The 26,985-nt window shown below is 39.9% G+C and overlaps 1 protein-coding gene across 2 annotated transcripts in view; it reads left to right on the top strand.

Moving 5' to 3' along the window:
* mov10l1 (Mov10 like RNA helicase 1) overlaps positions 1-26,985 on the top strand; it is a 61,119-nt gene that overhangs the window by 16,797 nt on the left and 17,337 nt on the right. For both annotated transcript variants that reach the window (XM_082173927.1, XM_082173928.1), the window contains 9 exons: positions 3,635-3,874; positions 11,294-11,491; positions 12,308-12,422; positions 17,170-17,347; positions 18,518-18,588; positions 19,132-19,223; positions 19,304-19,362; positions 25,569-25,657; positions 25,768-25,849. In XM_082173927.1, the coding sequence (XP_082030053.1) occupies positions 3,635-3,874; positions 11,294-11,491; positions 12,308-12,422; positions 17,170-17,347; positions 18,518-18,588; positions 19,132-19,223; positions 19,304-19,362; positions 25,569-25,657; positions 25,768-25,849 (1,124 nt within the window). The remainder of the gene's footprint in view (positions 1-3,634; positions 3,875-11,293; positions 11,492-12,307; positions 12,423-17,169; positions 17,348-18,517; positions 18,589-19,131; positions 19,224-19,303; positions 19,363-25,568; positions 25,658-25,767; positions 25,850-26,985) is intronic.

Here is a 26,985-nt window from a genome sequence, read left to right as displayed (position 1 = left end):
TCATTGAGCTTTCTTGAAAAGCTTGCGCGCCAACGTCATTCATTTCATTGGATCACTTGCTGGTGACGATGCAGCCTGTGGGCAGGCTTAAGAGTCCACACGTGGGGTAGAAGCCGCTGATTGGCTGAGAAGCTTTCACTCAAAGCTTTCCTCGGGCTGCTTATTGGATGAACTGCTAGAATGAAAATCACTCACTACTCACTATAGGCCTGGGTCAAAATGGTAGCGCCGCGGCTGACACACACACCACGGTGTCACCGCCGGTAGTTGGTCCATTACCACCGCGGTGGTAAAAAAACTGCCACCGTCACAGCCCTAGTTATATCGCACATCTTGAGGCTTTACATAATCATCAGACGATCTCAGTGAAATGTAAAGGACGTACAGGAGTGGGTTGATATTTCACATGAATCGACTAGTAAAGGTTATACTTTTGTATGCAATTTAAGCAAACGAAAGATTCAAACTCTGTCTACATCGAAGACTTCAAGCACATACAGGTGAATAGATTATTATCCTGCTTTATTGCACTCTAGGGGTGATTAATCTGTCTGATTTCCCGATTCGATTCGATTACGATTATTGAAGTCCCGATTCGATTACAGTCGATTTTCGATTATTAACGATTCTCGATTAGCGATTATTGATTTTCCATTTCACAACAGTAAACGAAAATACACTACAAAGTGATTGCAGTATTAAAAAAAGTCAGCTGCTGAATTACTTAACTCTTTTATTGAGTAACAACAACTCAAAGCACTTTCTGTGTCGTGTAGTTATAACTTCAGAATTATTTGTATGTAGCTTATGTTCTGTAGAACACAGAAATGAATACATTTACATTTACATTTATTCATTTAGCTGAATACATCACATTGTGTTGTGACTCATCAAGTTGAACCAAACAATAACAAATAAATGAAAGGCTTATTTCCTTTAGGAAGCAGATCAGAACCAACATACTGTAGAAATTGGACAATTTTCTTCTAGAAAGACAAGGTGTTCAGGTGGAAGAAGACTGCAGGTTGCAGTCGAAACATGTCAAGGTAAAGAAAACGTTTTTTCTCCACCTGAACACCTTGTCTTTCTAGAAGAAAATTGTCCAATTTAATCATTAAGAAGACAAAATGAACATTTTTGAACAACTTACTGTAGCTTCAATTAGTAACATACAAAGCCACTCTTATACACAACTAAATAATAAAGAGTTATAACTTGAAATGTTTGCTGTATACTACAATCAAAAACAGCTTATACAAAAAAAGTGAATGAACATCTGCAGAGAGCACAGTCAAAATGTAACTTTTTGTGACTGAAATTGCACATATTGCAGTATAACGTGCGTATAACAGATCGGTTTACACAGTGTACTGATGTGAAAACTAAACAATACAGAAAGCATGCAGCTCTCATACAAAAATACTAAATAGGTAACAATGAAATTGCCAATTTTACATACGTTAGCTTTTAACGAAGAAGGTGCCGTTCGAATTTGGCGCTCAGCCATCATGAGTCTGTTATGTATGTGCGCGTCTCTGTTATGTGCGCGACTCTGTTATGTGCGCGACTCTGTTATGTGCGCGTCTCTGTTATGTGCGCGACTCTGTTATGTGCGCGACTCTGTTATGTGCGCGACTCTGTTATGTGCGCGTCTCTGTTATGTGCGCGACTCTGTTATGTGCGCGACTCTGTTATGTGCGCGACTCTGTTATGTGCGCGACTCTGTTATGTGCGCGTCTCTGTTATGTGCGCGACTCTGTTATGTGCGCGACTCTGTTATGTGCGCGTCTCTGTTATGTGCGCGTCTCTGTTATGTGCGCGTCTCTGTTATGTGCGCGTCTCTGTTATGTGCGCGACTGTTATGTGTTATGTGCGCGACTCTGTTATGTGCGCGTCTCTGTTATGTGCGCGACTCTGTTATGTGCGCGTCTCTGTTATGTGCGCGACTCTGTTATGTGCGCGTCTCTGTTATGTGCGCGTCTCTGTTATGTGCGCGACTCTGTTATGTGCGCGACTCTGTTATGTGCGCGACTCTGTTATGTGCGCGTCTCTGTTATGTGCGCGTCTCTGTTATGTGCGCGTCTCTGTTATGTGCGCGTCTCTGTTATGTGCGCGTCTCTGTTATGTGCGCGTCTCTGTTATGTGCGCGTCTCTGTTATGTGCGCGTCTCTGTTATGTGCGCGACTCTGTTATGTGCGCGTCTCTGTTATGTGCGCGTCTCTGTTATGTGCACGCCACAGACTGTCCGCGCACTGCACGTCCGCTTATAGTTCCGGCTTTTGCGTTCCGTCAATATTACGTTATTAGAAAAAAATATATATATTTTTTTTTTTTTGAAAATCGATTTTTTGACATTTGTGAATCGATTCAGAATCGTCCACGTCCGCATCGCGATGCATCGAAGAATCGATTTTTTCCCCCACCCCTATTGCACTCTATTTCAAATGTTTATTTCTGATTTAATTACAATGATGACCCGCCATAGTTTACTCTGTCCTGCCACAGTTTTGTAATGAACCTAAAAGATCACTAACGTGGTGTTTTGCGTCATTACTTTGACAAAGCATCTGTTAATCGAACAGAAAACAAAATCGTGATATGGCTTAGTGCGCATATCACACGGCAATGGCTGCGATCTGACTGAATAGGTTGTGGCTGGTTTCAGAGCGAAGCGCATTGTTCACGCCAGCAGCTCATGATTGTTCACAGTTCACAGAAAGTGAGCTCCATCGCTGCATGTGCTGTGAGTTTAACCTGCAGTTTTGACTCTACTCCTGTGCATCCAATTTAACTTGCATATATTTTGTTCTTGCATTGTTACATTTGTGGCAATTTTGCACTTTGACAGTCAGTATCTTTGAATAATTTCACAAATGAAAACAATACTCTTTGAAATAATTTGCATTACGTTGCTTTAAACCCCAAAATATACAATGTCATTGTAAAAAAAAAAGAAAAAAAGAAGCAGTTTCAATGTAGCTAGCTAATTTTTTGATATTAACTTGTTTAGCTAACTACTTTTTTAGAGGGGTAGCTTGACCATATCTTAACTACTTTAACTTATGAGTAACTTGTCAAACTACAGTTTGTCAGCAGTGTTCGCTTCTGTTGCAGCTTTGTTTGGAACTATTTTAGCTTGGCGAAATTGAGTAAAAACAGACACTTGTGTGTCTATTATGTGACTTGCAATATTAACTCGCACCACCAGTTCCAAACCAGTATGACTTCTGTTGTGGAAACACTAAAGGAAATGTTTAGCAGTGTCTTTTCTCCATACAATTAAATTAAAATCCCATAAAAAGTAACCTGTATGACCCATGCGCAGGAAGAACAGGATTGGCATTTGCTGTTGTGTGTGTGGCGTGACTGACTGCGCTGCACCAAATGAGTAAAAAAAAATATATGAGAGCAATGACGTTTTGCTGAACTTCTATCGTTTTCAATTAAAGATAGCCACTCAGGTGGGTAAGTGATGACGTTTCATTACTAGGTGTGCTGTTCCTTTAATGTTTGAATGCCTTTATTATTACAGTAATGTGACGGAAATAAAAGGACTACATTGTGACATCATTTCATGAGTTGAAATTGAAATTGATTGCTCGTGATGCATCTGTTGCTTCTCTCTCTAAAACAGAAACACGGGCTCAGAGAGTCACAGGCTGAAGTGCTGTGAGTTTGCAGGATGGGACTCGGGCCAGCAGTTCTGTCTCAGTTCTGTGTCTCTCAGCAATGGCAAAACTCAAGACATGCGTGCCTCCGGCAGCGGGGAGGTAGAGGACGGTGAAGGGGAAGATTCTGTGGAGACTCAAGCCCTGTGGATGCTGGAGATTGAACCCAGAGAGAAGGTGTCCGTGACCATCGGCTGTCAGGCCAAGTGAGGTTTTTTTAAATGCATTCATTCACTCAGTATCCCCTTTCACACAGTAATCCCAGTAAATTACCGTAAAATTGCCTGAACGACGGACCATTCACACATCAGTTCCAAATACCACACATGATCTGTTACCGGTAATTATGACCGGCGCTAGCGTAGCTAGCGAAAGCGGTCATATAGGGATTGTCAAAGTTTTTTTTTTTTTTTTTTTTTGTCACCTTACTGAATTTTTCGTCAACGATACCAGGGACACCGAAGCACCGGGGAACATGAAATTTGGTGGGCATGTAGCCCCACTAGACTTATAAGGAAAAATTTCGTTTGGTCCCCGGGGGCCACTCCCCCCCCGCGCTGGGCCCCCCCAAACCCCCAAAAATGCAGTTTTTCCTAAATAACTACCTGAACCGTGGCACCGAGGATGAAGAAATTTTTATGGTATGTTGGTCTACTAGACTTTTACGGAAAAATTTCGTTTGGTCCCCGGGGGCCACTTCCCCCCCCGCGCTGGGGCCCCCTTAAATTTTTCGTCAACGATACCAGGGACACCGAAACACCGGGGAACATGAAATTTGGTGGGCATGTAGCCCCACTAGACTTCTAAGGAAAAATTTCGTTTGGTCCCCGGGGGCCACTCCGTCCCCGCGCTGGGCCCCCCCAAACTCAAAAAAATGCAGTTTTTCCTAAATAACTACCTGAACCGTGGCACCGAGGATGAAGACATTTTTGTGGTATGTTGGTCTACTAGACTTTTACGGAAAAATTTCATTTGGTCCCCGGGGGCCACTTCCCCCCCCCGCGCTGGGGCCCCCGTAAATTTTTCGTCAACCATACCAGGGACACCGAAACACCGGGGAACATGAAATTTGGTGGGCATGTAGCCCCACTAGACTTCTAAGGAAAAATTTCGTTTGGTCCCCGGGGGCCACTCCCCCCCCGCACTGGGCCCCCCCAAACCCCAAAAAATGCAGTTTTTCCTAAATAACTATCTGAACCGTGGCACCGAGGATGAAGAAATTTTTATGGTATGTTGGTCTACTAGACTTTTACGGAAAAATTTCGTTTGGTCCCCGGAGGCCACTTCCCCCCCCCGCGCTGGGGCCCCCGTAAATTTTTCGTCAACGATACCAGGGACACCGAAGCACCGGGGAACATGAAATTTGGTGGGCATGTAGCCCCACTAGACTTCTACGGAAAAATTTCGTTTGGTCCCCGGGGGCCACTCCCCCCCCGCGCTGGGCCCCCCCAAAACCAAAAAAATGCAGTTTTTCCTAAATAACTACCTGAACCGTGGCACCGAGGATGAAGAAATTTTTATGGTATGTTGGTCTACTAGACTTTTACGGAAAAATTTCGTTTGGTCCCCGGGGGCCACTTCCCCCCCCTGCGCTGGGGCCCCCGTAAATTTTTCGTCAACGATACCAGGGACACCGAAGCACCGGGGAACATGAAATTTGGTGGGCATGTAGCCCCACTAGACTTCTACGGAAAAATTTCGTTTGGTCCCCGGGGGCCACTCCCCCCCCCCGCGCTGGGCCCCCCCAAACCCCAAAAAATGAACCTGAACCGTGGCACCGAGGATGAAGAAATTTTTATGGCACATCAACCTAGCCCATAATCACTCATTTGTGATTTGCGCCCCTCCCATAAAAAATGAAAATGCAATATTATTCTGCTTTAATCGCCCCTATCTTCAGTGGAGATGTTCAGAACTGCACCATATTTCATGTGTATGATTAACTTGACAACCTCTGGGGGTATCCTCTGCTAAGTTTTGTAGAATTTCATCCATGGGGGGGTATAAAATAAATTTATTTATGTGCACATTTAGTGACTGTACACTCATCGGCCTGTAGATGGTGCTGTTGAGCGAAGGGTTGCTGGTTTAGGATGATACTGTCACACACACACATGCAGGAATACAAACAAACGCAAGCATGCACACACACTGACATCCACAGACACACACCCATACACACACATACAAATCCACATGCACAGACACACACACACAAACACACACACACGCGCACACGTACGCACACATACATACACGCACAGACACACACACACACACACAGACACACACATACACAAACACACACACACACACACACAGACAGACATGCACATACTATTACTTTTTTTAGGTATATACATAAACACGCAATACAGCCAAATTACTCCACGTCATTTATTTTTGTGGAAAGCCAGTGCAGGCCTGAGCGGCGGTCATATTTTGTACCGCGATGCGGTACATCTAGTTTACCAGTTAAGATTGTATGTGTGAAAGGGGCTATTGTTACTGCTTGATACATTGGAATAAAATGTAAACCTTGATATAGCTACCACATCATGCATCATTGGGGCAAAATTGCATTGTTGAGAGAGAAAAAAAAAAATCTGTGTGTAAGTCGCATTTTATTATTACATTCAGGAATAATGTTTGGTATAGTGGTGTTCATATAAACAGTATTTATCATAATTGCCGAGCCTAAACAGATTTTTGAAACGCAAGTGACTGTGCAGGGAGACGTAACTGTACGGTCAGCAGCACGCTGATGGAGAACACATCTGTGAAGTTTCTCCTCCAGCTCAGGCCAGCGAGCTTTGTGTCCACCATTAGCTTTAGTCATATTCATTTCATTAAGTGGTGTTTCACCTTTTCGCCAGTCTCTAACCAATTTCTCGCTTGCATCAATTTGCTTTCTGCTGCTCTAAACTGAACTATGTAACTTTCTAGAATTTCAGTGTTATGAAGAGATGTCAGGTGAGCTAGAACTGGTTTGTTTTTCATGCGCATTTGTATGTATGCGTACTCTATTATGCATGCTTGACTTCAATAGACCTTAGTCCGGTTTTAATGTTTTAACACAATAAATAAAAATAAAAAAATTATTTCAAAATGAACAGAAACCTTCATTTGACGGTGTTAACTGACGGAGAGTTGACAAAAACTGACGGAGTTGACAAAGGTCCAACTGAAGTTACAACAACACCTGCGACTGCAGAGACTTCAACATTGTATAAAATATATAAATGTAAAAAACTTTCAGGACTATGTGTCCTACTGTGAGATCCACAATGAGCAGGAAATAGGAAAGGGGTCCTCAGAGTTAAAGATGACCATGACATTGCCAGATTTATTCAGAATAAAAAAAAAAAATATCCTGACGGAGCTGACGCAAACTGAGGACACAACTTTGATAGGCAAAACTTTGTATTGTTTGATATTACAGAACTCTGCCTTTAAATTGAAACGTATATTTTTGAAGCTGACAGCTGATGTAAAATAAAGGCTCGAGCCGATCAGTAAAAAAAAAAAAAGCTTAATCGTCCCTGATTACATCCCTACTTTCAGTGGATTGTACTGTTATTTAGCAACATACATTATATAGCTGACATCACGTCTTCCCGATAAAACAGAAACTTTCAGTAGACAAAAACGGCATGAAACAGTTGCGACTGAAGGAAAAAGCTAACGGTTCAGTTCCTGTCTCTATGAAGCCCCTCCTTCTGAAAAGCACACTGTGCTCTGATTGTGATTGGTCAACCATCTCCAGCGTGTTTAGGAAATGTCCCACACTAATAACTAACTCAACCAGGCCCCACACCTTTATTCTGCGTACGCCTTGCGTTGGAATTATTGAAATGAGGAATAATGTGACGTGTTCGTTCCCAGAAGAAAACTCAAGACTACAATGGTTTCAGGGAGTTCAGTGATATAGAGAATAACTCCCGCTGGAGGGACTTTGTGCTTTATAACTTTGCAGAGCTTTTTCATGCTCATACAGCAACATTACACACTAAAGATAAATCTGTAAAAAAACATAATAGGTCCTCTTTAACATTTTAGAAATGTTGTTGTTGGTTTTTCTTTCTTTTTTAAATATCTATATATAGTTTTTTTTATTTTAATTTCAGTTTTGGTTATTTTAGTGTATCAAGTTAGACTAAAATGAAAATGAGAAACATTGCTTTAGATTTTTTTCTTTTTTTTTTTTAATGTTTTTTTCTTTTATGGTTTTAGTTGACTATAATGATCCTGGTGTGCAGTGACGGATTGGCCATTGGGCAATGTGGGCAAATGCCACTGCGGCCGCCTGGTCTCATCACTTGTTGTGGCCGCATCACAAACAAATAAATAGGCTAAATAAAGCGAGGAAGCGGGGCGCAATGGCTGCAAGCGGCAGCACCACCAGCGGCTCGCTCGCCGCTCATCACAACTTGTGGCGCACAACCATATAAAAAGGCTAAATAAATAAATAAAGCGGAGATGCGGCCGCCTTTTGGCGGATTGGCCGCCCGCAACCGGCAGCACAGCCAGCGGCTCGCTCGGCGCTCATCACAACCATATAAAAAGGCTAAATAAATAAATAAAGCGGAGTGTCTGCAAAGCGTCTGCCAAATGCATAAATGTAAATGTAAATATGAATAAAATAATAATAAATTAAGCGGAGCTGCAGGCGGCCACAAAAAAACAAGGAAAAAAGCAAACAAACAAACACCACGGCCTATCTCTGAAAAATAATAGCCCTATGAACTAAATAATAATAATGACTTTTTATTTATATTTTTCCTGTGAAGGACAAATAGCCTAAATGTATGTAATCTCTCTATTTATAAGGTATTTTGAATGTTTTTAGTCAGTGGAATTTCTCGCGATCATTGACCTGATGAGATGATAGATAATGACAAGTGAATGATGGGTAATGAGAGCATATCAACAACACGGAGTGAAAGAAAATGGATCGAGGAATGAGAAAACGGCGAGTAGAAAAGGGTGGAGCAGAAAAAAAGAGAGAGAAGAAGCGTAAGGCGTTATTGGCTGAAAGTGGGAAAAGCGTGGCCTCTCTGCTAAAATTGCCAGGGCCTCTTTTTGGTGCCAGTCCGCCACTGCTGGTGTGTGTGTGTGTGCAGGCTGACGGCTGCACACCAGAGTTTCCGCTAGAAAAAAATGGTGCCGGTCAAAGTGACCGGCAGAGATTTCGTTTTCCGGACATTTTGATGATATGCCGGTCAAATATTGCCTCTTAATTAGTCACGTTGAGGAAAACTGGAGGCAGGCTATGTAACTTAAAAAATGACATTATCAGGCCGTATAGAATGCAACATGTTTATAACTTCAAATAGACGGAAAAAAACATGAACGTCCGATTGGCGTCAATCAACGCCAATTGTTTTTACTATGGTTTCACATTCATAGTTTAACAAACCAATCCCCCTTCCCCACATAAAATATCTGAATATCTCGCGGTGTAAATAGCCGCATTTCCATTACAGATTTGCGCAAATGTTTTGCGCTATTATCTAAATATCGATAAAAAACTATTGCGAAATGACGGCGTTTCCATTAAGCGATGTTATATGCGACTAAACGTCCTTTTTTCTCTCACGATAAGTCATTTCAAAAATCACGGCAACGGACGTTGGTTTATATAATATCACAGCCACCGCATTAGACATTATTATTATGATTAATGGAAGGAGACGTGGCGTGTTATCCAAGCATTAATGGCAGGGAAAGACCCTTGTACTGCGAACGACACATAAGGAGTTTCTGGGTGTTTCGCCCTCATTTCTGCTCCGAGGTTTTGATTGTGGCATTTATTTGAGATTTAGAATCCAGTATTCCTATAGGCTAATTATTGTTTCTTTTATGAATTTAATAAAGAACTCTGTCTCGTATTCTGTCCAAACGATCCATGTAGGCTTTTGTCCATTCGTTTTTCCTTTTTTAACCCGTAATTGAAAAACGAAAAATGAACGGTTGTTGTCTTTTTAAAACGCAAAGTTGAACACCAAAATTTTAATTTGAACTGGCTACACCAACTGCTGCGCAAAAAAGTAAATACCGACGCATTTTCTGATTTTTGTTTATGACTTTTTGCCCCTTTATTAAACATTTAAAATATTCACAAATTAATATGGAAAACATGTCGATTTTACTGGTTTTCAAAGGCCAAATTAGAACCTGGAATTGATGTTTTTCCCGCAGTGCTGAATGAGAAGAGCCATTAATATTATTAATAAACTATTGTTTTCTAAGTGTCGGCTAAAATCACATCTCCATCTCCGCTGTTAAGCAGATGCGCTTTTAGAGAGAAATGCACCTTTCATACGGATTAGGTACATAATCAGAAGGTATTAACTTTCGATTCGAATTTGTTCGTTTTAAAGTGGACATTTCAAGCTTTAGCCTACATAGGCTATATTTTGTTTCAATTCTCACGCTCCAGTTTATGGAGATCATGAAAGTGCGTCTGATTGTTTTATTTTATTTTACAAAAGCACAACGTTTTCTTGTTATTGTGAGTTTACACAAATAAAAGTAGTTGAGAATAATGTATTATTATTTTCTGTATGACCAGAAATGATAGAGTATTTTAAGTTGTTTCCACTGTTAATAGGAAAATGCAAGTGTTCGCGCCCGCGCCTCCGTGCCATGCAGTGCGCGCTCCACACTCAGCTTTGTTCCTTTTTTGCATAAAAGTGTCTTCTAAATATAGCTTATTACCTAAATGTTATAATAAAATAATATAAAATGATTATTATTTGCGTAGCTATAGGCTACATGGACCTCAAACACACCGCGTCTTCTAAGTCAGGTGACTGCAAATGCGCAAAAACTGTTTCCATTGCAGTTTTGCGAAATATTCCTTTTTCGAATTGCCTGAAAAACCACCTCATGCGAGCATAAAAACGTTCTTGCGATAAACGGGAGTTTTTGCGAAATTAACGTGTTTCCATTGTGCGTATTTTTAATTCGCAATTTCAATTTGCGCAATTTGAAGGGTAGCCTAATGGAAACGCGGCTAGTGTCTCTCCACAACTTGCAATGCGCATAAGCCGCGTAACCTTGTTCTCCGCAAGGCGACTTCGCTGCTTCGTCTTGATCCGATTCTGCTTTTTCTCCGGTGGTGGTGGAGTTGTCTGGACATCTGAGGCTTCAGGCGTTCCTGATTCACCATCGTCCGTCGCGTCTGGCCTCTGAAAAAAGCTTTTACGGCTAGTCTGCCTGGGCCTGGCCATATTTGAAACGTCTCACTCATTCGTTCGTTGTTTAGGTCTATATTACAGCCGTTTTAGGCGTGCGCTTTATTTGAAATGCAGCATGCAATGTTGTTTAATAACTTTCAAACGGTAGAGCCTGTTACTTTATAACATAGCCAAAGGTCGGTGTATTTTTGTTTTATACATTTTAGGCTTATTCTCAAATTCAGATTGTGTTAGGGGGGCGGGATTATTAGGTAATTTTAATCGGACAATTTGACCGGAGAGATTTAATTTTGTCGGACATTTCATTTTTTTTCCGGCCAATGTCCGGCAATTACCGGACAATGGAAACCCTGCTGCACACGTCTTCCTGGTTGAAACGCATGGCGAGGTTGTTTTAATGCTCTTTGAATGTGTTTGCTGTAGGACTCTGGGCCGCTCTGCTGAGCTGCTGCTCCTGCACTTCTCCTCGTTCACCATCGCGAGGCGTCTGGAGGTGTTGGTGAGCTGTGCAGAGGAGGGTCTGCTCAAACCCAGCATGCCCTACACCGCTCTAACAGCAGTGCCAGCGCAGCCGAAGCCCGTCCAGGTGCTCACGGTCACGGCTCCTCCGGCTCCCATCAGGTGACGCTCGCTGATCTCCTTTCCTTGTTCACTTCCTCAGTGAGGTTCTCTTCAAACTGGAAGCTGGCAGTGTCTTTAAAGGGATCATATGATGGTTCTAAAAAGAACATTATTTTGTGTATTTTGTGTAATGCAATTTGTTTTAGGTTAAAAAAAAGTCATTATTTTACACATACCGTACATTATTGTTGCTCCTCTGTGCCCCGCCTTTCTGAAACGCGTCGATTTCAATCTGAAAAGCACGCTGTGCTCTGATTGGCCAGCGATCCAGTGCATTGTGATTGGCCTGAATACCTTACGCGTGTGAGGGAAATGTCACGTCCCTTACCATATTTGGAATATCTGCTCCCAAAGCAATAATGACAGGTTATAATCCTGTTACTACCTTATCAATCTAAACCGGAAATGCAGATGATCAAGCTGATAGATCAACTTTGCCAGGTTACATTACATTACACTTCTATTACATTTATTACATTCCCTCCTCTTCATCTCAATTGCGAGTTATAAAATCATAATTGCGAGTTATAAAGTCTTTCTGAAGAAAAAAAGAATTGGACTTTATAACTCGCAATTATGATTTTATAACTGATGTGCGAATGTGCGAATTTATATCACTCAATTCTGAGAAAAGAAGTTAGAATTGTGAGTTGAAAAGTCACAATTATCCTTTAAATTGTTTCATTCTGTGGCGGAAACAAGCTTCCATAATATACTGTGCATAATTGTGTGAATAGTGAAAATGTACACTAAATATGTACAAATGTTTTTTTGTTTTTTGTCTTGCTTTTTTGAGCATTTTGTCTCTTTTGACAGGCTTACAAGGCGGCATCTTCCAAACTTCTTGGGACAGTATGCCGTGCCGCAGGCTCTCAGAGATTGTGTTGAAGCCCAGAAGGACGTGCTGGTTGTCCAGCCGGCTCTGGCAGAGGTAACGTGGACTTCAGTGCTGTCTCTCCCACATCATCATTCAGCTCAGTCGTTGCTCATAGGGCTCGATGAAATTACCAAATTCTGTGTTTTCCGTAAAAAAAATTCTGGATTCAGTTTTAATGGTTAAATTAAATGTTTGTTATCCAAAAGCATGTCTAGTTAGGTGAATTTATGAAACTCATATAATTTAACAACAATATATTAAAGGACAATTCCGGTATTTAACACTTTGAGTCTATTTTGTAGCTTGTTTTGGATGAACAAGAGTGGTGGACAAACAAATTTTGACAATGGTTCCTGTCTCGACTTTTTGACTATTTTAGATTTGCCCATGACCGCTTTAGAATGGGAGTCTATGGGCATGCACAAACATGTCCTTAAAACAACCCTTAACGTTCGTTTTCAAAACTGTGCAACTCACCGAGTGGTTAGTGGTGTTTGTTGATATTCCAAAACAAGTAGCGTAGCGAAATACAGTTTCTGTCGTGTTTTATTTGCCATTTTGTAAAATCCCATTGATTTCCGTTGGAGGACTCATTGCTCGTTGATATTACTGCGCTACCGGAGACGGAAAGGGGGCTGTTTACATTTGGTTGTAGTCTTTTAGGTCTTTTAGTCTCTCAGAAGGCTAGCGTGAGCAGAGCAACGGAAGTTGCGGAAGTTTATACGCGGTTGTGAGGTATCTGAAAAAATAGTTCCACTATAGAAAAATAAACGGATTGAAATCATACATTGCGCCGATATATTTGTTTTTAATCATCAACGAACACCACTAACCACTCGGTGAGTTGCACAGTTTTGAAAACGAACGTTAAGAGTTGTTTTAAGGACATGTTTGTGCATGGCCATAGACTCCCATTCTAAAGCGGTCATGGGCAATTCTAAAATAGTCAAAAAGTCGAGACAGGAACCATTGTCAAAATTTCTTTGTCCACCACTCTTGTTCATCCAAAACAAACTACAAAATAGACTCGGTGTTAAATACCGGAATTGTCCTTTAAGTTTAACAATTTAATTTTTAGGGCTCTATGAGATCCTTTTTTATAAATGTTTCCTAAATTACGTGATTTCTGTATTCCATTTTAATGATTTAATTGAATTTTCAAAATCACAAATTCTACATTCTACTGTTCAGTTAAACCGTACTTTTATTTTGGTGGGTAGTAGTGAAGAGCTCTGAGTTTCTGTGTGTTTCTGACAATAGTTTTCTCAAATGAAATGGTGAAATACTGGTGAAGTGACTCTCAGAGCAGCTCTGGAGATGAAGTTCATGTCCTCGTAGTGAGACAGCAGACGAGTGTCACACGTGCTTGAGTTTGTGTAATTGTGTTACTGGAATTTCTAAGTTCGATACGATACCCTGAAAAATATTGTGGGGGGAAACCTGGCATAAAGATGTTTTAATATTATCTAAAAAAAAATGTGTCCATCAATTTAAAGTCTTGGCAATATTTGTTATGCTTCAAAAATGATGACATATCGTAACTGTCACAGGTTTCTGTGTTGTAATCTGTTTCTGGGGTGGGCTTTGTATAATGTCTCAGTTCTGTGTCCTAGTTTTCAGTAGTTCCCTGTGTTCAGTTGTTTGTTGCCTACGTTTCCAATTGTTTAAGTTGTCAGCTGGGTCTCGTTTCTTCGATTAGTTTGTCTCAGTATTTAAGCCCTGTATTTTGCTCAGTTCTTTGTCTGATCCCGTCAAGTTTATAGCGTATTTTCCTGTTTCCTCCGGAGTGTTTTAGGTTTTGTTTAATAAAGAAAGGACTGCTGCACTTAAATCCAGCATTTTATTTTTGCATCTTGCTGCAACCATACATGACAGAATCGGTAATCCATTTGAATAAAAAAAAAATATATTTTTTTTTTTTAACTCTTTCCCCGCCAGCATTTTTTTTTAAAGTTGCCAGCCACCGCCAGGGTTTTTGACGATTTTCGCTAAATTTTAATGGCCCACAGAATATTTTGCTCTATGAATATATGAACATGCTACATATCAAAATAAAGATCTGAGCGTCTGCTTTTAAACAAAAAAAAAAAATTTATTTTATCTTCATTTTTTCTTTTTTTATTGCCACTTGAACATAGATAGGTTTTGTCAAAAACACAACATTCTGGACAAAAAGCTGAGAAAAAGGCATTTTTATCAAACAAGTGCATTTTCAAGCAGAATACATTCAGATGTCTTTTCCATCATATATAAAACCTTCCAAAATAAATTACAATTATAAATAAATCTAAAATATATAAAATTTAGGCACTGTAATTTGCTTTTGAGTGGTACACTGAGTAACATTTCCCAGGATGTGGAAACATTTCCCCCTCGCTGTGTTCTACCTGTAAATAATTATATGAATAATTGGAATTACTTTCAATAAAAAAGACATAGACATAGACACACACACACACACACACACACACACACACACACACACACACACACACACACACACACACACACATTATATATATATATATATATATATATACACACAGGTGAAACTCGAAAAATGTGAATATCGTGCAAAAGTTTATTTATTTCAGTAATTCAACTTAAAAGGTGAAACTAATATATTATGTGGACTCATTACATGCAAAGTGAGATATTTCAAGCCTTTATTTGTTATAACTTTGATTATGGCTTACAGCTTATGAAAACCTTTTCACAATATTCTAATTTAGAATTTGGGGTTTACATAAGATGTAAGCCATAATCATCAATTTTTGCACGATATTCTATATCTATAGTTCCACCTGTAAATACATATTACAGTGTGGTAAATGTGCACAAAGAGAGAAACAATTTGGGCATTACATGCTCATATTTATGCACACAGCCACACAAATAGCCTACATGCACACTCACACACAAACATTATAGTGTTTATAAATATATATATATATTATCCAACATTGTGCATAAAGATATTTCTGTGACATGAACATCTCTCTCACTAACTACTTCGTCCCGATCAGATTCAGAATGATCAAATAAGGAGTGATCGGACTCCGAGTCCATCAACACCTCCAGTACTTGATCAGCCGTAAACCTCTTAATTTCAGATATTTTGACCTAACGTTACATTCTCGCTACTCCATTCATGTTTGAGCCGATCGCAGTCGGTTTCTTTGATCAAAAAGTTCCGTACTCTTTCAGAGCATGCGCGCGGGTCTTCCTTACCGTGTACCACCTAAAACACGGATACCCGGAAAATTCCGTGTTTGGCGGGGAAGCGCTTTTTCATAAAACCCGGAAAATTCCGTGTTTGGCGGGGAAAGAGTTAAAGACAAGTACACAGTAATAAAATAAGAACAAATAATCAAATTACAAATGATAGCACAAATAAATACAGTGGAATAAAGAAGAACGTTTTTCAGGTAGGTCTAACAGTAGTATTCGGTTAAGAAATACTACAGAAATTGAATGAAGCAATCAAATGTAAAATAACACTGGATAGTCCTAATTGTAAACATTAAATACAAATTGATCCTTGCAATTAAGGCCCTGTCCACACGGAGACGCGTTTCGCTGTATACGTATACATTTTTTATCGTATTGGCGTTTCGTCCACACGGATCCGGCGTTTTCGGAGACTGAAACCGCTATTTTTTGAAACCGGGTCCCAAGGTGGATAAATCTGAAAACGCCGCCCTTGCGTTTTCGTGTGTACGGCCAATCCGTATATTTTGCGAAACGATGATGTCATCACACCAAGTGTCAACTAGTCAGACACCGTTAAGTCACAGCAACTACATTTATGTTTTTTCATATTGTTCAACAAAGTTCTTGATTAAAAAAGAAAAAAAGAAGCTGCTGTGCCTAATATTATTGTTGTATACAGCGCGCAAGGTTTATGCGCGAGCTCCAAGTCTTCTTCTCCGTTTTTAGTGTATGTCTGAGGCAGAATTACAGCGCCACATACTGGTCTGGCATGTATACTACATCGTTTTGAGTCGGTTTCAGTGGTTTCGTGTGTACGCAGATATTTCTTGAGACGACGCCGTGTTTACGGAAATTTTTTTTTGAACGGTAAAAAAAAATATCGGATAGGGAAAGCTCTGGCTTCGTGTGGATGTGGCCTAAAGTTATTCAGTCAAGAGCAGTGAGTGATCATATTGTTTTTTGTCGTTCAAGTAATATTGAGGTGTATTAGGCTGCTGTCACTTTAAGAGTGAATGTATGGATCCGGTATACTATATACACGATATATTTCGATACAATACTGATTCGTTGAAATCGATACTGATATGAGGCCTCCAAACAGAACTTTTAAATGATTACTAAGAGTAAAATGGGTAACGATACCCACTTAACATTATATTTGAAAGCTGTTTTAACATTCAATACACCTTAATTACAAATGATTAGATTATGTTTTTGTGAGAAAAGAGCTGATGCTGTGATGTATATTATGAGAAAGTGTTTTTTGACCTTTGATGCATGTAAACTTATTATATGAGACCTCCGAAACAAAATGAGGAACCTTTAAAGTAGCATAACAAGGGCTTTTTAATAGCAGGTGTAAACAAGGCTTGGGAGTTCAAGTGTAATCACCATAGAATTGCACAATAATGACTTTTAAATACATTTCTTGAACACTCCTGGTTGGACAAACATAACCCCACCCCAAATCTCAGCATTTGATAAAATAAGTATTTTGAAATACTACTTTTTTTTCTTTTCTTTTTTTATACACGTCACTTTTTAATAGAAGTCATTATAGCTCCTCTCCTGTTTTCCTCCTCTCCAGCCCTTGAGTTTGTCGTCTATGTTGCGGCGTTTCTCTGCTCTTCTGTGGTTGGAGGAGCTGGAGGCTGAGAGGGAGCTCAGAGAGTTCAGCCTCATCGGCGCCATCCTCAGGAAGGGAGCGGTAAACTTACACCTGGAGGTGCCAGGACTCACAGAGGGTCGGCCAAACCTCTTCATTGGTGAGGATGTTCTCTAGTAATCTGTACCTTTTAATCGTAAGCATGTATACGTTTATGGAAAAAAGATTCAGCTAAAATGAATTGGAAAGCATAAGAAATGTCATAAAATAGCCCCAATAAATCAAGCACCACATTCCAAGACTCCTGAGGCAAGGAGGAACTGGAGAAATACTGAATCCAAAATATAATAGTTAAAGTTGCAGTATATAATTTTGTGTTCAAAATTTGTAAAATGAGCGAGTACATCATGAATCCGTTTTCCAAACTGTGTTTTTGTCTTATCCTGAATCACTACGGTACACCTATAATAAGTGTTTAGATTGGGACTATTTTAGACTGGCCCAGTACGTGCGTGACTCGTCATAGACATAAACAGAGAGAAGTAGATCCGGCTACAATGTTCTTCCACAAGACGCATGCAGTTCTGTTTATTAACCACTAGAGCGCCAAAAGTTACGGACTACAGCTTTAATAGGAAATAATACTGAGGGAGAATAATGTGAGGGTGAGTAAATGCTAAAAAAAAGTTAAATTTTTGAATGAACAATTCCTTTAAAAAAAATTAAACAAATAAACAACTATTAAAGGTGAACTAAGTAACTATTTTACCTTAACCGAACAGCTTCGGAGTCATTGGAATAGTTATGACTTTTTTCGGGTTGAATGGTGGTCGTCTCGCACCCCCCAAGCGCCTGTGAGCCAAAAAAAACACCTTTGCTACTTTGTGCCGGCGGGCCGCCGGCCGCAGCGTCAGGAAGTATCGCGTGATATCAGGTCTCACGATGTAACGAATTGCTTTACGGCCCAAAAATCTGCTAAAATTCTGTCATTATTGCGCTCCCTCACGCTGTTCGAACCCGAATGAAGAAGACATTTTAAAGAATGTCCCATCTGCTTTGATGTCGTTGATCTACTAGCCTCTGGTATCTGAGAGTCGCCAACGAGTTTTTCGACAGTGTTGTCAAATATCTATTCCGAAGCTGTAGGGCGAGCTCTATAGAGAAACCTGCGAGCAAAAAGCGAGAATACAGCGAAGAAATTCCCGAAACTGCATAGCCCTGCTTTAACATTGGTGATCAGTAAAAAGGAAATTAGCAAATGTTGCATCTAATTTTGTATTATTGTTTTGATTGGTGTACAGAATACTAAAATTGTTTAATCCTCCTCTAGGTGATAAAGTGGTTCTGAAGAAACCCTGTAGTGGAGGAATTGTTCTTGAGTATATGTCTTATATCACAGAGGTATCTTGACAATTTCTATTCTTAATGTTCAGATTATTCTTTCCTTGTAGGTCTGAAACTAATGACTGTTCATCTCAGTTATTAATCTGACCATTTCTTCAAATAATTAATTTACGTTTACATTTATCAATGCTTTTATCAGTTTGTGGATTTCCTGGTAATCAAACCCATTTAAAAACAAACAAACATGTTTCAATAAACAAATTAAGTTGTAACCAATAAGAGGGTGAATGATTTGCAGGAATGCTCAAATCCCCTCTTCTGAACATAGTAGTGCATACTGAAGTAGCTTTGTCCTGTAAATGTATGTGCATTTAACAGCACGTGCAATCTGATGATAAAAAAAACCACCTGATAAAATGCTTTTGAGCATAACCCTAACTTGCACTCTTATTCTGTGGCTTGTGTAATTTCACAAACACTTGTTTTGCAATATAACCGTATTATACGTCACATCCATATATAATGTGTTCTTGTTTTGGTCACTGTTTGTAATGTGATTGATATTTGTCAAAGACTCAGACTGTGTATTGACTCTCCCAGATCTCAGAAGATGACGTGAGTTTACGTGTGAATGCTGATTTCCAGCATGGTTACCTCGGAGAACCTCTGGACGTGGAGTTCACCTTCAACAGGTGCTGCTGGCTCGCTCCCCCTTCACAGTGCTGGCATTTTATGTCGAAAGATTCTTACACCAATATCCTGTTTTTCCCAGGGTGACCACAAGGAGGTGCCATTGTTCTTTGGAGCAGGTCAAACATTTTGGCGACAACAGTAAGAACCACATTGTGTTAATTATCATATCATTTATATTTGCAGTGTCATATTGCTTTGAGGAATAGCAATCCGTTGCAAATGGTTTCTTTCACCATTTGGCAAATTATAAAACACTCCCATACTTTTATTTCTGAAAATGTTCTTGCGTAAAAATGTGAGCAGCAGTTAAAAACAAGTCTCAACACCTTTCTGAAGTTCTTGACACAATGTCTAGAAAATGTTAGTGCCTCCTATGAGAGATAAAAACACAGTCTTGGATTATTTAGTGTGACATGCTAAACCGCAGTCAATTAAATATCTTTTCATTGAATCACAGCCTCTGACAGTCTCAGACTACTGTTACAATGGCCAATCTAATGACAGTATCAGACTACTGTTACAATGGCCAATCTAATGACAGTATCAGACTACTGTTACAATGGCCAATCTAATGACAGTATCAGACTACTGTTACAATGGCCAATCTAATGACAGTATCAGACTACTGTTACAATGGCCAATCTAATGTCAGTCTCAGACTACTGTTACAATGGCCAATCTAATGTCAGTATCAGACTACTGTTACAATGGCCAATCTAATGACAGTATCAGACTACTGTTACAATGGCCAATCTAATGTCAGTATCAGACTACTGTTACAATGGCCAATCTAATGTCAGTATCAGACTACTGTTACAATGGCCAATCTAATGTCAGTCTCAGAGACTACTGTTACAATGGCCAATCTAATGTCAGTCTCAGACTACTGTTACAATGGCCAATCTAATGTCAGTATCAGACTACTGTTACAATGGCCAATCTAATGTCAGTATCAGACTACTGTTACAATGGCCAATCTAATGTCAGTCTCAGAGACTACTGTTACAATGGCCAATCTAATGTCAGTATCAGACTACTGTTACAATGGCCAATCTAATGACAGTCTCAGACTACTGTTACAATGGCCAATCTAATGTCAGTCTCAGAGACTACTGTTACAATGGCCAATCTAATGTCAGTATCAGACTACTGTTACAATGGCCAATCTAATGTCAGTCTCAGACTACTGTTACAATGGCCAATCTAATGTCAGTATCAGACTACTGTTACAATGGCCAATCTAATGTCAGTATCAGACTACTGTTACAATGGCCAATCTAATGTCAGTCTCAGACTACTGTTACAATGGCCAATCTAATGTCAGTCTCAGACTACTGTTACAATGGCCAATCTAATGACAGTATCAGACTACTGTTACAATGGCCATTCTAATGTCAGTCTCAGACTACTGTTACAATGGCCAATCTAATGACAGTATCAGACTACTGTTACAATGGCCAATCTAATGACAGTATCAGACTACTGTTACAATGGCCAATCTAATGTCAGTCTCAGACTACTGTTACAATGGCCAATCTAATGACAGTATCAGACTACTGTTACAATGGCCAATCTAATGACAGTATCAGACTACTGTTACAATGGCCAATCTAATGACAGTATCAGACTACTGTTACAATGGCCAATCTAATGACAGTGTCAGACTACTGTTACAATGGCCAGTCTAATGTCAGTATCAGACTACTGTTACAATGGCCAGTCTAATGACAGTATCAGACTACTGTTACAATGGCCAGTCTAATGTCAGTATCAGACTACTGTTACAATGGCCAGTCTAATATCAGTATCAGACTACTGTTACAATGGCCAGTCTAATGTCAGTCTCAGACTACTGTTACAATGGCCAATCTAATGACAGTCTCAGAGACTACTGTTACAATGGCCAATCTAATGACAGTCTCAGAGACTACTGTTACAATGGCCAGTCTAATGACAGTCTCAGACTACTGTTACAATGGCCAATCTAATGACAGTCTCAGAGACTACTGTTACAATGGCCAATCTAATGACAGTCTCAGAGACTACTGTTACAATGGCCAGTCTAATGACAGTCTCAGACTACTGTTACAATGGCCAATCTAATGACAGTCTCAGAGACTACTGTTACAATGGCCAATCTAATGTCAGTATCAGACTACTGTTACGATGGCCAATCTAATGTCAGTATCAGACTACTGTTACGATGGCCAATCTAATGTCAGTCTCAGAGACTACTGTTACAATGGCCAGTCTAATGTCAGTCTCAGACTACTGTTACAATGGCCAATCTAATGACAGTCTCAGAGACTACTGTTACAATGGCCAATCTAATGACAGTCTCAGAGACTACTGTTACAATGGCCAGTCTAATGACAGTCTCAGACTACTGTTACAATGGCCAATCTAATGACAGTCTCAGAGACTACTGTTACAATGGCCAATCTAATGTCAGTATCAGACTACTGTTACGATGGCCAATCTAATGTCAGTATCAGACTACTGTTACAATGGCCAATCTAATGTCAGTCTCAGAGACTACTGTTACAATGGCCAATCTAATGTCAGTATCAGACTACTGTTACGATGGCCAATCTAATGTCAGTATCAGACTACTGTTACGATGGCCAATCTAATGTCAGTCTCAGAGACTACTGTTACAATGGCCAGTCTAATGTCAGTCTCAGACTACTGTTACAATGGCCAATCTAATGACAGTCTCAGAGACTACTGTTACAATGGCCAATCTAATGACAGTCTCAGAGACTACTGTTACAATGGCCAGTCTAATGACAGTCTCAGACTACTGTTACAATGGCCAATCTAATGACAGTCTCAGAGACTACTGTTACAATGGCCAATCTAATGTCAGTATCAGACTACTGTTACGATGGCCAATCTAATGTCAGTATCAGACTACTGTTACAATGGCCAATCTAATGTCAGTCTCAGAGACTACTGTTACAATGGCCAATCTAATGTCAGTATCAGACTACTGTTACAATGGCCAATCTAATGACAGTCTCAGACTACTGTTACAATGGCCAATCTAATGTCAGTCTCAGAGACTACTGTTACAATGGCCAATCTAATGTCAGTCTCAGACTACTGTTACAATGGCCAATCTAATGTCAGTATCAGACTACTGTTACAATGGCCAATCTAATGACAGTATCAGACTACTGTTACAATGGCCAATCTAATGACAGTATCAGACTACTGTTACAATGGCCAATCTAATGTCAGTATCAGACTACTGTTACAATGGCCAATCTAATGACAGTATCAGACTACTGTTACAATGGCCAATCTAATGTCAGTATCAGACTACTGTTACAATGGCCAGTCTAATGTCAGTATCAGACTACTGTTACAATGGCCAGTCTAATGACAGTATCAGACTACTGTTACAATGGCCAGTCTAATGTCAGTATCAGACTACTGTTACAATGGCCAGTCTAATATCAGTATCAGACTACTGTTACAATGGCCAGTCTAATGTCAGTCTCAGACTACTGTTACAATGGCCAATCTAATGACAGTCTCAGAGACTACTGTTACAATGGCCAATCTAATGACAGTCTCAGAGACTACTGTTACAATGGCCAGTCTAATGACAGTCTCAGACTACTGTTACAATGGCCAATCTAATGACAGTCTCAGAGACTACTGTTACAATGGCCAATCTAATGACAGTCTCAGACTACTGTTACGATGGCCAGTCTAATGTCAGTATCAGACTACTGTTACGATGGCCAGTCTAATGTCAGTATCAGACTACTGTTACGATGGCCAGTCTAATGTCAGTATCAGACTACTGTTACAGTGGCCAATCTAATGTCAGTCTCAGACTACTGTTACAGTGGCCAATCTAATGTCAGTCTCAGACTACTGTTACAATGGCCAATCTAATGTCAGTATCAGACTACTGTTACAATGGCCAATCTAATGTCAGTCTCAGACTACTGTTACAATGGCCAATCTAATGACAGTATCAGACTACTGTTACAATGGCCAATCTAATGTCAGTATCAGACTACTGTTACAATGGCCAATCTAATGTCAGTATCAGACTACTGTTACAATGGCCAATCTAATGTCAGTCTCAGAGACTACTGTTACAATGGCCAATCTAATGTCAGTCTCAGACTACTGTTACAATGGCCAATCTAATGTCAGTATCAGACTACTGTTACAATGGCCAATCTAATGACAGTATCAGACTACTGTTACAATGGCCAATCTAATGACAGAATCAGACTACTGTTACAATGGCCAATCTAATGACAGTATCAGACTACTGTTACAATGGCCAATCTAATGTCAGTATCAGACTACTGTTACAATGGCCAATCTAATGACAGTATCAGACTACTGTTACAATGGCCAATCTAATGACAGTATCAGACTACTGTTACAATGGCCAATCTAATGTCAGTATCAGACTACTGTTACAATGGCCAATCTAATGTCAGTATCAGACTACTGTTACAATGGCCAATCTAATGTCAGTCTCAGACTACTGTTACAATGGCCAATCTAATGTCAGTATCAGACTACTGTTACAATGGCCAATCTAATGTCAGTATCAGACTACTGTTACAATGGCCAATCTAATGTCAGTCTCAGACTACTGTTACAATGGCCAATCTAATGTCAGTCTCAGACTACTGTTACAATGGCCAATCTAATGACAGTATCAGACTACTGTTACAATGGCCATTCTAATGTCAGTCTCAGACTACTGTTACAATGGCCAATCTAATGACAGTATCAGACTACTGTTACAATGGCCAATCTAATGACAGTATCAGACTACTGTTACAATGGCCAATCTAATGACAGTGTCAGACTACTGTTACAATGGCCAGTCTAATGTCAGTATCAGACTACTGTTACAATGGCCAGTCTAATGACACTATCAGACTACTGTTACAATGGCCAGTCTAATGTCAGTATCAGACTACTGTTACAATGGCCAGTCTAATGTCAGTATCAGACTACTGTTACAATGGCCAGTCTAATGTCAGTCTCAGACTACTGTTACAATGGCCAATCTAATGACAGTCTCAGAGACTACTGTTACAATGGCCAATCTAATGACAGTCTCAGAGACTACTGTTACAATGGCCAGTCTAATGACAGTCTCAGACTACTGTTACAATGGCCAATCTAATGACAGTCTCAGAGACTACTGTTACAATGGCCAATCTAATGACAGTCTCAGACTACTGTTACGATGGCCAGTCTAATGTCAGTATCAGACTACTGTTACGATGGCCAGTCTAATGTCAGTATCAGACTACTGTTACGATGGCCAGTCTAATGTCAGTATCAGACTACTGTTACAATGGCCAATCTGATGTCAGTATCAGACTACTGTTACAATGGCCAGTCTAATGTCAGTATCAGACTACTGTTACAATGGCCAGTCTAATGTCAGTATCAGACTACTGTTACAATGGCCAGTCTAATGTCAGTATCAGACTACTGTTACAATGGCCAGTCTAATGTCAGTATCAGACTACTGTTACAATGGCCAGTCTAATGTCAGTATCAGACTACTGTTACAATGGCCAGTCTAATGACAGTATCAGACTACTGTTACAATGGCCAGTCTAATGTCAGTATCAGACTACTGTTACAATGGCCAGTCTAATGACAGTATCAGACTACTGCTACAATGGCCAATCTAATGAAGGACCAACTCTATTTGTTAGGGGATGCCCTCGGCTAGTCTTCTAGTCGCACGTTTAAGATATTAATTTAATTACTGTACTTAAATATATACTAGGGGTGTGCCGGTACACAGAAGTCATGGTTTGGTACGTTCCTCGGATGGGGTCACGATTCGATAAGAGTTCGGTACATTTACAGAAAGCAGTGGTTGCTTTGTTTACAAGGTTACCAGGGTAACCGCTGCATTTCTATATTAATATATTTTATTCTGTATTAATATCGATACATCAGCGCCACCTGCTGTCAGAGAGAGAGTGTGTTTTTATTCAGCGCGTCTCCTTCACTCATCCCACCATGCGCTGCTCATGCGTGTTGGGCTTGTTTACACAAGAGTGCGCGTGCCTCTTTGACGCAGTATACAGTGCATCACATATTAATATGCATTTTGTCAAGAATTAATAAAACTGCATGTTTCAATCAACAGAGAAAGGGGTCAACAAGACCTGCATGTTAACGGGTTTTTAAGAATCATGGTGGTTTTGTTCTGGATGAATCCAGTCCTACTGTTGAGATTTTTACCATTTAAAAATATAAAGTGGATGAACATTTGAGTTGTTTTGTATGGAGAAACAATAGTTTATGTTTGGTGTTGCTTTGTCTTGGTTGAGTTCTGTTTCCCAGCATGCTCGCACAGCAGCCGCCCCTGTGGAGCGGAGAGTGGGGTCCACAGGAAGAGGAAGAGCATCTCCCAAAAGAGGTCAAAGTTCATTTATTCATCTTAGTTATGACGAGACCTAAACACGCTTGGAGTCCGTAATTATGATCATGTGTTTGATAAGTCTGGCTATGTTCTGATTATGTCATCAGGAGAAGGACACAACCCAAACAATCAATGGCTCATCGTCACTGACAGCGGAGATGGTGTCTGTGGCCACACAAACTAAAACAGGTAACTCAGAAAATAATAAGTGGAATTAACTTTCATTTTCATCACTTATATCTGTGCACCTCTTTCAGGGACCAAGTGCTTTAGACCCTATTGTAATGGTTGGATTTCTTTATTATTTTTTTCTTCCCAAAACTGTCTATGGACGCCCTAGGAAACGGTACATGGGGAAACTGGTGAAATTTGGCACACTGATTATGGTGCTCCCTGAATAGTAATGTGACTCTCGGACCAACTCCACAGCACTACCGTCAGTTCAAAAATTCTCTTTCTTTGGTGACACCCTTTGTTCACCCGATTACTCTTCTCGTGCTGATCACAATCAGTGTCTTAACCAGAACTAGCAAGTACAGCCCCCCCAATGTTTATACCATGGTTAATGAAAATATAGAAAAAGTCTATTATTAATCATATATACTGGCGTTCTGAGCTTTTATAAGCTCTGAGTTCCCATATGAGCTGATCGGATCAATTATCAGCGCAGTTTGACTGTAGCCCAATTGTTTGATAAATATCAAATGATAATGATAAAAATGTGTGGACCCAATTGAATTCTATTGAGAATTTAATCACCGTTACTATGATTTATCAAGTTTTAGTGTATCTTATTGTGGTAAATTTTGACTAACTTGCTACAGTTTAATTACTAATCTTTTTAGTAATTAGGCCGATTTTCAGCTTTGTCGTGTGTCGTTTGTCATGCAGTGTCCAGGGGGAAACGAGAGGCGATAAACCTCTCCCGACCGGCAATCGGATGGTCGGATGAATTTCTGGGATGTCAGAAATGTTGGTCGCTCTTCGTGACTATATCGCACAGTTGAAGCAGAGCTATGAACCGATTGCCCTAAACACAAAAACAGAAGTTTAACCATTTCATCTTTAATGCAGCTAGAAAGAAAACGAAAGAGAGAGATCTTTAAGTTCTGTACAGTAGCTATCAACTATCTTGCCTCCAGTTCGTGTTGCAAAATTGATAAACCATATTACCCACGTCTTCCAAGCCACTTGCGTGTAGCGACACCGTGCCTCTTATTAATTTGTTATATAATGTTCATGTTAAAACAAGCTGTTTTTGAAATAATGCTGTTTTTAATTTTCATTGATGACTGATTATTGCAGTGTTCTGACATGTTATAGAC

This window comes from Leuciscus leuciscus (genome assembly GCF_965113295.1).
Source record: "Leuciscus leuciscus genome assembly, chromosome: 6".
NCBI lineage: Eukaryota > Metazoa > Chordata > Actinopteri > Cypriniformes > Leuciscidae > Leuciscus > Leuciscus leuciscus.
The sequence above is the reverse complement of the archived record's forward strand: the minus strand, read 5'-3'. Positions and strand labels throughout refer to the sequence as shown.